General features: G+C 40.1%; 1 protein-coding gene across 2 annotated transcripts in view; it reads left to right on the forward strand.

The window, feature by feature from the left end:
- gnptab (N-acetylglucosamine-1-phosphate transferase subunits alpha and beta) overlaps positions 1 to 14418 on the forward strand; it is a 76743-nt gene that overhangs the window by 26707 nt on the left and 35618 nt on the right. For both annotated transcript variants that reach the window (XM_078219526.1, XM_078219527.1), the window contains 2 exons: positions 9027 to 9188; positions 12813 to 12992. In XM_078219526.1, coding sequence (XP_078075652.1) covers positions 9027 to 9188; positions 12813 to 12992 — 342 coding nt within the window. The remainder of the gene's footprint in view (positions 1 to 9026; positions 9189 to 12812; positions 12993 to 14418) is intronic.

Raw genomic sequence — 14418 nt, forward strand, 5'->3', positions numbered from 1 at the left:
ATTCAGTCATCTCAGTTGTGAGACCTTGCTGCAGAAGTTTCTCAGGATGGCGTCTTAAGCCCAACCATCTTCAGCTGCTTCATCCATGACCTTCCCTCATTATTAGTACAGAAATGGGGATGTTTGCTGATAATTGCACAATGTTCAGCATAATTCATGACTCAGATACTGAAGCAGTCTATGCCTATATGCAGTAAGATATGGGCGATTGTAATGTCCTAGCTGTATTAGTGGTTGTGGGTTTTGCACAAAGAAAATATTTGGTTAGCAAACACAAATTCAAACTAACACACAGATTTTATTGGAAGGGATGGTCTCTGCACTGCACAGAATAGAAAGCTGTAAGTAAAACAGCAGCCTGTGGCAACACACTAATGACATTACCAAAGCTTCACAGTCAATGAAATACTTTTGAAGTATAGTTATGTGGTAACATAGCAAATGCTCCCTCCAGTTTGTGCACAGCCAGGTCTCTCAAACAGCAATGTGACAATGAACAGGTAGTACACATTATCTATGATGTTCGTTGAGATAGATGTTTGGTTTCAAGACAGAGGAGAGCTCTCTGCTCTTCTTTTACATCCACTTTAAAGGATCAATGGGGCTTTGCGTCTATTGTCTAGTCTGAAAACTGGCACCTTTGACAGTACTGCACTAGAAGTAGCGTCAACCCAGATTTTGTACTCCAGTAACTGGAATGAGACATAAGCTCCCACCCTTCTGATTTAGCAGTGAGGGAACTATCCACTATAGCTCAGTTTCCATCTTGTTTGCTTTCTTTTAAAGCTGACATTAGTTTTTCAAATATTTCTTCATAACCCTCTCATAGTCAATTTAAAACGTCAACGGTTTCTCTGTCCGTAGATGCTGCCAGAGTATTTACAGTACTGTGTTTTATTTCAGATTTCCATCATCTAATATTTTGTTTTCATTTAGTAATTGGATTCATGCAGTGGCAGAGTGGTTAGTACAGCTGCCTCACAGTGCCAGGGACCCAGGTTCAATCCCAGCCTTGGGTGAATCTGTGTGGAGTTTGTACGTTCTCCCTGTGTCTGTGTGGGTTTCTTCCAGGTACTCTGGTTTCCTTCCATGGTCCAAAGATGTGCAGATTAGGTTGATTTAGATTGCTAAATTGCCCCTTAGTGCCCCAAGAAGTGTGGGTTGGGGGATTAGTGGAGTAAATATGTGGGGATATGGGGATCGGGCCTGGGTAAGATGCTGTGTTGGAGAGTAGGTGCAGACTAGATGGACCGAATGGCTTATTGCATTGTAGAGATTCCATGGTTCCATCAGCCATGTGCAGTATAGTTTCTGTTTATTTTGCAGTTGCATTTTTTCCATAATTGGATTGTTTGGTAGATGACTGATTATTTTAAGCCACTAGATGTTGTGTTTTGCATTTTCAGTTCTCCAAAAACCTGTTATATTCGGATTTACGTTCGAATGCATTGTGAAATGTGCTTTTGAACACTTGAATATGAATAAGCGATGGGTAATTTTATTGAAGAATCGAAGACCATAAGACAGGAACAGAATTAGGCCGCTCGACCCATCGAATCTGCTCCTCCATTCAGTCATGGCTAGTAGTTGATTATTCTTCGTTATTCTAATACGTTTGTTCAGAACTGCTCCAAAGTAACAGTGCCCTACTCTGACTCTCTTCCTCACCCACTCTGTTCCCCAGGAATTGAGCAAACGTCAGAATAGCTCCCCTAGATGGAGTCAGCTCACCCCAAGGCAGAAATCAGAAACCTTCACTAAACTGGGTTATTCAGCATTCTAACAATGCATGTGTTGTTAACCAAATTAACTTTGATCATAGTTAATAATGCTATTGGTTAATCCACAATTATCCTTTGTAAGGTTAAAAAATTGTAGCAGTGTCTTATTGACCAGTAGCTTATACCCTTGTGGGTATCACCTGGCAGCCAGACATCGATCCTTGCTGAATCTATGAATTACTTGAAATCATTAGCTACTTATCTTGGGGGAAAATCTGTATGTAAAACTAATTTTCAGCTGACATTCTAGGTGGAGCAAGTGGGAAAGGAAATGGAACAGGGAGATAAACAGCAGTGTGGTATTGATGAAGCAATTTTTCTGTCCCTGTATTGTAACTGTGATTATGTGGTGTTGATTCTGAATTAAAATTTGAGCCTTGGTCAATTTAGTTGCTGAATAATGCTGATAACACTTTTGGGGAAAAAAATAAATGATACATAGCATGATATAGGATGCATGCCATTTCTCTTTCATTGCTATTTTGTGGGCAGTACAGTGGACAATTGATTTATTTCTAGGCATCTACCAATTTTATCTGTCTTTCTCTAGGAGAAAGTGCCAGAATTTCACTCAGTGCTTCCCAACACCTTTCCTCACATAGAAACACAATTGAGATCTGAAATGGGTTATAAAGTCAATCTGTGCCTTCCATTGCCCTACGCCTTGTACAATGTGTTCTATATCAATTACAGTTTTGGTTGAGAAAATAACTAATTTACCTAATGCAACATGGTCACAGTCAGCATGGTACAGAGGGAGGCCATTTGGCCTGTTAAGTCAAATCCATTCCACTGTATCACTGTTTCAAATAATTTCTAGTGAAAGAGGTGCTTTATGGTCATTGGAAATAGTTTGATCATAATTTGGGTTTTGAAAATTACATTATTTGTACATTTTGTGAAATGTTTCAGTTCATTTCATACTGCCAGCAACTATATAGGAGAGTGACATCATGAAAATTCAAATCGGGCCTCAGCAATGTATCAGTCAGTTGCTGCTGAGAGGGTCATCTTTCAATTGTCCTAGCTATTCTTAATCTCTTTCCTTGAAAAGCACCAATAGTCAAGGTAGATCTTTAGTTCTTAGCTAAAGGAATATTTTTAGAGTATCTTGATAAACAGTGCTGAAAATAATATGACAATGATTTATTCTGTTCATGGGCTTACCAGTGACTTTAGTTTGATCCTGTGAATATATTCAGGCTTGTTTATATGCTTTCTATTTTTCAATGTTTAAGGATGTTGATATTTGTTGTTTGTTTTTTCTATCTATTGTTTTTGCATATATTCTGCAAGATATTCTTTTCTGGAATGTGCCTTGCATGCATTCTTGACTCAGTCTACATTTCAGTCACACTTGCTCTGTTCCTTTCCCTTCCTAGAAGGAGAGAAAGTAAAGTTCTTTGATTCTCTCATCCCTGGATGCTGAGTTTTGGTCAGTGTTACGATCTGGTTGGGGACCAGTAACTTAAGTTTGAAATCCCAGTTACCCACTAGGAGAATAACGCCACAAGATTCCACAATTTTAAACAGACAAATTAAACTTTACAATACAAAAAAGTAAGATGATTTATGTTATCTTATTCCTATATTCAGAATTAATTATATAAATATGAATTAATAGGTAAACTGTGGTCAAACACACCGCATTGCACAATGGATTTCTCAGCAATACATCCAGACCTCTGGGATTGCTGAATCTCAAAATCTTGTTAAAACTGTCTCCCTTTTGAAGAATTTCAAATCATGTTTGACGATCTAGCCTCTGAATTCACTCAAAAGCTGCTCTGACTCAGCCTACCTCAACTCTGATGGTTTACTTTGTTTTTCGGAGAGCGTATTGATGGAATTGACAAATTTGCACTCCCACCACTAAGTGCCAGCAGACTGCTAGCTTTATTATGCTGACACTGCCATGGTTTTTTCAAGTTCCAATCTCCCAACTGCGCCAAGCTATAAATTGCTCCCAGGGTTTCTTGAACGTTAACTGCCTCGCACTGAACCAGTGACCTTCTACCACCTTCTCAGTTCCCCAGGATTTCTCTGAACCCTAACTGTCTGGAGCTGATTAACTCAGGGTGTCTCTGAGAGCTGCAAACCACACAAGGTCCAAGCTGCACCAATGACTCCAAGGGCTGCTTCAGACCATGACTGCTTGAAACCTTATATGAGCAGCACCCTTTTTGTATCCAACCTCTTCCTCTGTTGCAGAAAACTCAGATAAATTGGAACTTGATAACTTTCTTAAGCTCCACCCATCTCCAAGATGATGTCACCTTTCAGAATTCACTGAATACTTTTAACCTAATTTAGCAAACTCCCAAAACAAAACATCTCTTGGCTGTACTTCTTGCGAGCAGTGTAGGCCACCACATCTCCAGTTCTCCAGCTAAGTAAGCCCGCTGTGCTTGCTGTGGGTTGACTAGCTTTTCCTATTGTCTGCTGAGTTCTAAAGCAGCGACTCTTGTGGGCTTCAGTATCTCCTTAAATACATTCTTTCCCTTTGATCTATCATTCTTTCACACAGTCTCTTTAGAAATGTTCCCTCCCAAAACTGATCAACTTTTTCTTTACTTAACTTCATTCCTTTACTTTAACTTTTAGACTTTAAAGGAAAAGTATACCCTCTATTCATGCTTTACCTATGGCACCTTTCTATGACACCTTGCATCCCATCTCCTTTGAACCACAACAACCCATCCAAATCTACTCCTGTAAATGTGCTTATCAATGTACCTTGTGTAAACATTTATTTAAAATGTTTCTAGGCTCATGACCATAGCAAACCCATAATTTCGATTCAGACAGTCGCTCTGGCCCTTCCTTTAATTACCACTCACATACCCCAAAAGTTTAGAAAATAAGAAAGTTACCAACAGGAAAATATTACAATTTCCTGATAGATAAACATGCCAAACGTTACACATGAGCCAGCAGGGCAGAAAAATGCTCAACTGACCTGTACTGCATTTTAGTTGTAATAATTCTGTTCCAAAATTATATCTTTATTGTTTAAACATAATGAGAACAATGCTAAGGCTTGAAGAAAATGCACATTTTGTATTTTAAAACAGAAAATATTCATGTCGCTTTCATCTGTTATAGGCAGATTTTCAAGTGAAGGAATGAAGAAATTATTTCATATCCAATTAAGTACTTAAGATTATAGTTGCCGTTACAGTGCAAGGAAGAGTGATAGGCGATTTGTGCAGAGCAGTTTCCCACTCAAAACAAAGATGAATAACCTGAAATCCATTGTACTGATGTTGATTGAGGAATAAATGTTGATCAAGATACTATGAGAGCTCCCTCTTCCCTTTTCGAATAGTGCCATGGGTTATTTCATCTGATAGGACAAAGAACCTTGGGTCAAGTGTTTCATCCAAAATATGCCATTTCTGACAATACAACATTGACTCAGTACTGCCATGGAATATTCGTCTGGAGTGGAAATCCTGGTTGAGGTAGTAATTCCTGGGGGTGAGGGAAGAGCACCTATAAAACAGCTTGCTACATCTAACTGGAAATTTGGACTTTAGTTTTGATTTAATTTTGTTGTCAGTGTTTGACTTTGCTACTTGATTGAATGTCCCACTGAAATCACCAGACTGAAATAAAAGCAAATTCTGCTGCTTCATTGCCAGATTTATCCTTTCTGAATTTGCCTAATGTCATGAAATGGTGACAGATTTTTGATCGACAACTGCCCCCAACAGTTTAAAAATTATGGATAAATAGTGTCATTTTATAAACTGCATTAGGCCATTTTACTTATTGAGGAAGAAATATTTGAACATTTCTGGTTTGGCAAATTTGCATTTCTGTTAACAAGTTTCTCAAACTATAGTTCGAAACAATTTCTCAAAATTCATTTAAGGGATGTGGGCATATTATTGAAACAAATCACTGCTAAAGTACAGATTGACCGTAACATGTGTTTGATAGCACTCGTGATAAAAATAACCTGTGGATCTAAAACTAAATTAGAAGAGGTAGTACCATGTGTTACATTTGATTTAGCTCCTGGCACTTTTTCAAAGTACTGTGCTTTGTTATTTTATTCAGTAGTTTCAGTACTCCAAAGAGGATAGCTTCAAACAGCCAATTAAATATAGCTGATCTCAATCTGTATATTTATGAATAATAAGTTTTCTGAAGCTATCAGATTCGTCTTTTGCGCTAATCACACACCCCCACCCCCACACTCATCCTGGTCATTGAGTCCTATTCAAATTGTATCTGCTGTTCTTATGCACTGGTACTTTTTTTTTTCTCTCGACTAATCCTCTACTACTCCTGCCTATTCAACCCCATGTAGCCGTTGGTCACGTAAACCTTTAGTGATGAGTGTTGACAGGCTTGTTGAAGAGTGTGGGCTCAGGTGGGTCTGCATTTGATCTGCATATATCCATTTCTATAGAGACCACTTGATAATGATCGGGAGTGGAAAGTTTAACCACATTTTCCCTCCCTACCCAGGGTGTTATTAATTGCAGTAACCCAACAGATTTCCATTGAAATCATTTGATTCAGCACTGATGATGGATGGAACTTGGACTTTATTATTTGGTTTTAAATTGTGATTAATTCCTGAACTTGACTGGGTTGTTTACCAAGAAACAGTAGGGAGAAAAGAATAAAACTAACAGATTTGCAGCTTAAAGTGAAGGGCAAAATGTTCTGAATATTGTTTAAATCTGAAATCCTGCCCATTCATCTGACTATGTTAAAAAGAAAATGCAAAAATCCTGCTGTAATGCAAGTTTTATTTTAATGCATGCAAGGCTTGGATATTGCATTGCAGGATATGTTGATGCTTTTGCCTTCCAAAACAGTGGGTTTGATCTGTTATGACTGGCAAATGCAGTTGTACTTACCAAAGTACACTCCAAGGTTCCTTCTACATCACCTTCCAAACCCAAGACCTCTACCATGTAGAAGAACAACGGCAGCTGATGCACGGGAACATCGCTATTTGCAAGTTCCCCTGCAAGGCACACACTATCCTGACTCAGAATTATCTCTGCTGTACCTTCACTGCCATTGGGTCAAATACTGGAACTCCCTTCCCAACAGTACAATGGGTGTATCTATACCACATGGACTACAGTGGTTCAAGAAGGTGGCTCACCACCATTTTTTCTACACCATGTGTGTAGAAGACTGTGTGCCAAAGAAGCAAATCCGTGTGTTTCCCAACCGGAAACCATGGATGAACAGGGATATCCACTGCTTGCTGAAGTCCAGGTCTGAGGTGTTCAAGTCAGGCGACACTGACCTATATAAAAAAGCCAGATACAATCTAAGGAGATCCATCAAAGATGCCAAAAGACAATACCGGACCAAGCTAGAGTCCCAGGCTAGCCACACCGACTCCCGCCGACTATGGCAAGGCCTGCAAGACATAACAGGCTACAAGACGAAGGCATGTAAAATCGCCGGCTCCAATGCACCCCTCCCTGATGAGCTCAATGCATTCTATGCCCGTTTTGAGCAAGAGGTCAACGAGAGCATGCCATCCACCCTGGAAGCCCTGGATGAACCTGTATCTGGGGTCACCACTGCAGATGTCAGAGCAGCTTTCTTGAAGGTCAACGCACGGAAAGCAACTGGCCCGGATGGGGTACCCAGACGTGCACTCAGATCCTGCGCGGGTCAGCTGGCGGAGATATTCACAGACATCTTCAACCTCTCTTTGCAACAACCTGAGGTCCCTCTCTGCTTCAAGAAGATGACCATCATCCCTAAGAAAAACCAAGCAGCGTGCCTTGATGACTATCGGCCGTTGGCTCTGACATCCATCATTATGAAGTGCTTCGAAAGGTTAGTCATGGCACAAATCAATTCCAGCCTCCCGGACTACCTGGATCCACTACAGTTTGCCTTCCGCCGCAACAGGTTCACAGCAGACGCCATTTCCCTGGCCCTGCACTCAACCCTGGAACACCTAGATAACAAGGGCACCTATATCAGACTACTATTTATTGACTACAGCTCAGCTTTCAACACCATTATTCCAACAAAATTTATCTCCAGACTCTGTAGCCTGGGGCTCGGCTTCCACCCTCTGCGACTGGATCCTGAACTTTCTAACTCACGGATCACAATCAGTAAGGATAGGTAACAACACCTCCTCCACGATCATCCTCAACACCGGTGCCCCACAAGGCTGTGTTCTCAGCCCCCTACTATACTCCTTATACACCTATGACTGTGTGGCCAAATTCCCCTCCAATTCGATTTTCAGGTTTGCTGACGACACCACCATAGTGGGTCAGATCTCAAACAATGATGAGACAGAGTACAGGAATGAGATAGAGAATCTGGTGAACAGGTGCGGCAACAATAATCTCTCCCTCAATGTCAACAAAATGAAGAAGTTTGTCATTGACTTCAGGAAGCGCAAAGGAGAACATGTCCCTGTCTACATCAATGAGGACGAAGTAGAAAGGGTCGAGAGCTTCAAATGTTTAGGTGTCCAGATCACAAATAACCTGTCCTGGTCCCCCACATGCTGACACCTATAGTTAAGAAAGCTCACCAACGCCTCTACTTTCTCAGAAGACTAAGGAAATTTGGCATGTCGGCTACGACTCTCACCAACTTTTACAGATGCACCATAGAAAGCATTCTTTCTGGTTGTATCACGGTTTGGTATGGCTCCTGCTCTGCCCAAGACCGCAAGGAACTACAAAAAGGTCGTGAATGTAACCCAATCCATCACGCAAATCAGCCTGCCATCCATTGACTCTGTCTACACTTCCCGCTGCCTCAGCAAGGCAGCCAGCATAATTAAGGACCCCACACACCCCGGACATTCTCTCTTCCACCTCCTTCCTTCAGGAAAAAGATACAAAAGTCTGAGGTTACGTACCAACTGACTCAAGAACAGCTTCTTCCCTGCTGCTGGCAGACTTTTGAATGGACTTACCTTGCATTAAGTTGATCTTTCTCTACACCCTAGCTATGACTGTAACACTATATTTTGCACACTCTCATTTCCTTCTCTATGAACGGTATGTTTTGTCTGTATCGCGTGCAAGAAACAATATTTTTAACTGTATGTTAGTACATGTGACAATAATAAATCAAATCAAAATGTTTTCCATGGCAATTAGGAAAGGGCAGTAAATATTGGCCTAGCCAGCAATACCCACGCCTTGTTTACATTATATCCTGTTTACTATTGGCTGACTAGTCTATCATATTTATTGAGAGTTACTCAATATGACTTTTTCTTTTTAGCTGAAGTTGTATTCTGAAGTTGGCATTGTACTACTGCTACTTAATGATCCCAGAGATTTTGTGGAACTTACTAAACAGCCCAAAAATAACATGACTGTAGAAGGAAAAGAGATAACAATCAACCCTGTTTATTTATTGTGGGATCTCAGCACCATCAGCCAGGTAGGTCTTTCCAGTATTTTATGCAACAGCAAATGTACAACATCTACATGCTTTTAAATTGTATTATTGATATTTTTGAGATTTGTATTGTATTATTGTATCATTTATTGTAATCTGCACATTCAATTATTGCAATATCAGTATAACAACATTTTGTGGAGTGACTCCATTTCATAGGAGGAACATTTCATTGTATGTGACTCAAGTGAAGGAATGTGTCCACTCAGAGCCCTATATTAGTTGTTTGATAGTACAGAACTTGAGTATTGCTTAAAAAAAAGCTTTTCGTTTTACACTCAGCAGGACAATCGCAAGAATACCATTGTCAGGGAAACAACAGAAAGAACATGTACACACTTGCACCTGTTTCAGCTAACGAAAATAAGTGACAGCTATTCACTGATTCATTCCTAGGCAATGCCTTGACCAATAGAGTCAAGCTGCCTTGTTTAAATTTTCATACAGTGCTTGGCAGTTATCTGTCGATCACCATTGTGTTGATACTGTGCCTTTAAGAATTGTATTTGTGTCATGTTTTTGTGAAGAAGATGTTAAGATTCAACTCAGTGCTAATTGGTCTGCAAGCGGCAGCCCACATGCTGAGCGTACAGAATTGCTCCTAGTTAATGGGGTGTTTGTTTTAATCTAAGTTTATGGAGTTTTTGTGTTGTCCCCTGGGGTTTCAGAGTAGGGATTAATTATGTTGATTGACAAGAGTGCGTTATGTGCTAATGGGAGGAGCTAGGCTTACAGAGAGACAAACAGGCAGTTGCTGTTTGAATTTGAAAGGAGCAGCTTTCTCTTTTTTTTCTCTCTGCTAAGAAAAAGGTATTTCTCCAGAGGTCTGCAAAATACAAGAGGTGTTTTCTCCACCACTCTCTCTGGAGTTCTGCTATTTGAAGACAGATCTTTCTCTGAAGTCTGCTGTCTGAGAGTCAGAAGACAAGTGCCTCTCTCGATCTCTGCCCAGAGGCGTTAAAACACTTAAGGACTGGTAACTCGTGTAAGCCTGTATGTTTGCTAACTGATTTTTGAAGAGGAGTCTATGAGAAATATTGCTTAACTTGGAGCTAATAGAGTTAGGCTGGCAGTTAAGAATTGTATCCTGTCATGTTTAAGTATTTCAATTGGTAAAAGTTATACTAATTCTTTTTGTTATAGTTAAACTGGTTTGTTAAATAAAGTTTGTCTTTATAAAAGCTTCCTAGTGGATCAGTGAAATCACACCTGAAGTGAAACATGTTATGCTCGCACTAATCAAAAACAGTTGGGGTCTAATCTAACTTCGTAATATACCTTGGAGTTTCTGATCTGATCCCTAACACTATTAACTGGTACATTCTACCAATCAGAGTTCACTTACCAACTAATTAATACACTCTGCTCATGAAGTATAAAGTTGTTTCCCATTATTGTGATTGTCCTGATGAGTGCAAGATGAAAAACTTTGACAAGTCTTTTTTCAGCAAAAGACCCTATATTGGGGAGAGGAAAGCAAAAAACTGTAGGCGCTGAAAACCTGAAATAAAAATCAAAAATGGTCGACACAAGCAGCAAGTTAGGCAGCATCCATGGAGAGAAGACAAGGTTACCTTTCTCTTAGCACATGCTGCTTGATCTGAGTGTTTTCAACATTCCCTACTTTAATTTTATATTATACAATTACAACTTTTATCTGGCACCTTTAACATAGTAAAATATTCAATGGTGGTAGAGGTTTAAGGAACTAAATTTCCTTCTACTGTTTCTATGCTTTTGTATTCCATAGGCTCCTGACCAGCCTCCCATGTTTTACTCTCTGCAAACTTGAGGTCATCGAATACTCTGCTGCCAGCCAGTCTAAATTCACTCTAGGTTTCATTCACCCATCACCCCTGTGCTTTCTGAGCTTTGTTGGTTCCCAGTCAATCAATGCCTCAATTTGAAAACTCCTGTTTTGAAACCCCTTAATGATCTTTGCCCTCCTTTTTTGTATTCTCCTCCAAGAGTATCTGCGCTCTTCCAATTTTGGCCTCATGAACATCCATATTTTAATTGCTCTACCATTGGCAACCATGCCTTCAACTGCCATGACCTGAAGTTGTCACATTTCCTCCCTAAACCTCTGTTTCTCTGTCTTTCTTCCTTTAAGATGCTCCTTAAAACATTTCTCTTTGACCAAGCTTTTGTTGATCTGCAATATGTTCATAAGAGGTTTGGTGTCATATTTTGTTTCACACTTCTTTTGAAGTGCTTACATTAAAGGTGCTATATAAATAAAATTTGTTAGCGAAATTAGTTTTCTCACAGTCGGGTATTGCGCAATTTGCTAACTTCCAATCGAATGCATAATGTTGGTTATATTTTATTCTAACAGGGTATAGTTATCTGTTTTATTTATTCTTCAAATTATTTCCAACGTACTGTCTTTCTATGAAACTTGTCAAAATTATATTTAAATTATAGCTCAAACCTGCAAAGCATTTGAGTAGCTTTTTACAAATAATTTTGTGGCAATTATTGGTTTATTTTATACTCCTGAACCATGGCAGTATCTCCTCAAGAGGGCAGCGACACTTATTTTTCTTGTGATACAGTTATTGTTAAGGCAGTGAGAGGGTTTTTGTGCCCAGTTAAATGTCTGCTCCTCTTTTCCCTGCCCATCAATGGGACAGTGCTAGGTTCTGCTGAATGGCCCCTGTTGTCAACCAGGGTTGGAAATTCAGGGCTCAATGAGGACTGGCTGGGAAGTGGGAGGACTGGCAATGTCCAATATGGTGGCTGAATGTGTTGCAAAGGAAGCCTTCTATTTTGCTGCCACCATGACATATTGCCAGCAGTAGGAATATTGATTGGGGTCATTAGCCGATTGTACCACTTAAAGTGGCTAATTAGGACCATCGCATGCCTCCAATTGCATTTTGCCTGCATCAGGAGGGTCTGCCACCAAGTGTGGAGGCCACTGGGTGAAGCCTGCTCCCTGCCTAATTACTGGGGTCTGCCTGCCTGATCCTGTATCCTCCAGTCCAACTCGTTTGTTAGCAAAGATGCTGAGCTGTGAGGCATCCTCTGTCTAGAGTTGCAGCCTCAGTACTGACACTGCTGTTAGTTGCACTGCTGAGGCTGCCAAGCTGCCAGTCCTCTTAATTAGCTTCCCTGGCAATTGCCTGTTAATTGGCTGTCTGTGGCACTATGCTAATTCTGGGTCCCACTGCCTGCCCAACGGACTTTGACTCCTGTTTTGGACGTGGCGGCGAAACTTGCCTGTTTTCAAAAGAATCACGCCTATGCTATTTAGGAAAGTATTAGTATGCACTCATTTCATAGCATTCAAGCTTAACGCGGTCTCATTTTTAGGCACGATCCAGGTTTTGTGTAACATCCCCCTTGTGAGTTTGTTAAACTCATGTGATTATTTATCTGCAAAATAACTCGTTCTTTAGGGATTGCATTCTTGCTCAATGTTGATTAATTAAATATTTTGATCATAAAGTTATTGTACTATGTTGTAACTAAACATGAACATTTTTAAATCTAGAACAATTGGGCTAGTTATTTTTATAAAGTAATTATTGTAGTTTACATACACATGATAGCTGTAACAGAGTAAGTCCATTCATCACCAGCTTCACTCTTCTCCACAAGTCCAAGCAGGATGATGATATTTCAGCCAGTCGATTTGAGGATAATGAAGAACTGCGCTACTCTTTGCGTTCTGTGGAAAGATATGCACCCTGGATTCGACATGTCTTTATTGTAACAAATGGTCAGATTCCTTCCTGGTTAAACTTGGATAATCCACGTGTTACAATAGTAACACACCAGGCAAGTTTTAAAATTATTTTGTACATCAACGTAGGGTTAACATTGTCAAGTAAGATGAGAAAAAAGCATCCCTTGCTGTTCGTGTACATTAATGATCTAGACATGAATGTGGGGGGTATGATCAGTAAGTTTGCGGATGATACACAAATTGGTAGTGTGTACCAAAACTATACACAGCACACTAGCTGTGGCCTAAGGAGTGTTTTATACAGCTCTATCGTAATCTCCTTGCTCCTATACTCTATGCCTCAGCTAATAAAGACAAATATTCTATATCCCTTCTTAACCCCTCAGCCTTCTCTGCTCTAAGGAAAACAACCCCAACTTAGCCTTCTTAACCATCTTATTTACCTGTCCTGCTGCCTTCCGGGATCTTTGGACATGCACCAAGGAAAGCCTTAGATTGCAGGGTGATATGGATGGGCTGGTCAGTTGGGCAGAACAATGGCAAATGGAATTTAACCCCAAAAAGTGAGAGGTCCTGCAATTTGAGAGGGCCAATAATGCAAGGAAGTACACAATGAATTGTAGGGAGCTATGAAATAGAGGAACCTGAGAGATTTTCCAGGATGTTGTCTGGACTGAAGCATTTCAGCAATGAAGAAAGGCGGGCTAAGTTGGGGTTGTTTTCCTTAGAGCAGAGAAGGCTGAGGGGGGGAGCTGATTGAGGTGTACAAAAGGATATAAATAGGTAGATGGGAAGAAACATTTCTCCTTAACAGAGCGATCAATAACCAGGGGGTATAGATTTAAGGTAAGGGGCAGAAGATTTAAGGGGGATTTGAGGAAAAACATTTTCGCCAAGTGGGTGACAGGAATCTGAACTCAGTGCCTGAAAGGGTGGTAAAGGTGAGAACCCTCGCAATATTTAAGAAGAATCTATATGGATCCTTGAAATGCCATCGCATGCGATGATACTGACCATGTGCTGGAAAATGGGTTTAGAGTTGTATCCCATGATACAACTCAAACTCCTGCATCAAATTTTCTTCCACTTGCTTAACCGAATCTGCTGATACCATCACCTCCCACTGCTTCGCTCGTAAGTCTATTCATTAATCATTGCAAACTGTAAATAGTTAAATCTCAGCTTGTAACTGATGTGCACTAAGCTGTTGTCTTCAGTGATCTGTCCACTAGTGCTATTAACCTGTCTCCTGTGTCATGTCTTGTGAAATAACACCATTTAGATTAGATTCTCCTGTTTATTGTGTTTCTCAATCTTTGCATAACTCCTCTTAGTTGCATCAACCATGTTCCCAATCTATCCAAGTCCTTTTGTATTTGATAAGACTGTTGACTGGCATTCAGTTTTACAAATTCAGTCTGCTTTGGAAATGCTGTTTGTGAATCAAATTTTTAAAACTACAAATTTTGATTAAATGGGATTGGTTCATCCAATGAATCATGTGTTTATAAATGTCTT

The sequence above is a fragment of the Mustelus asterias genome, chromosome 9, assembly GCF_964213995.1.
Source record: "Mustelus asterias chromosome 9, sMusAst1.hap1.1, whole genome shotgun sequence".
NCBI classification, from domain to species: Eukaryota; Metazoa; Chordata; class Chondrichthyes; order Carcharhiniformes; family Triakidae; genus Mustelus; species Mustelus asterias.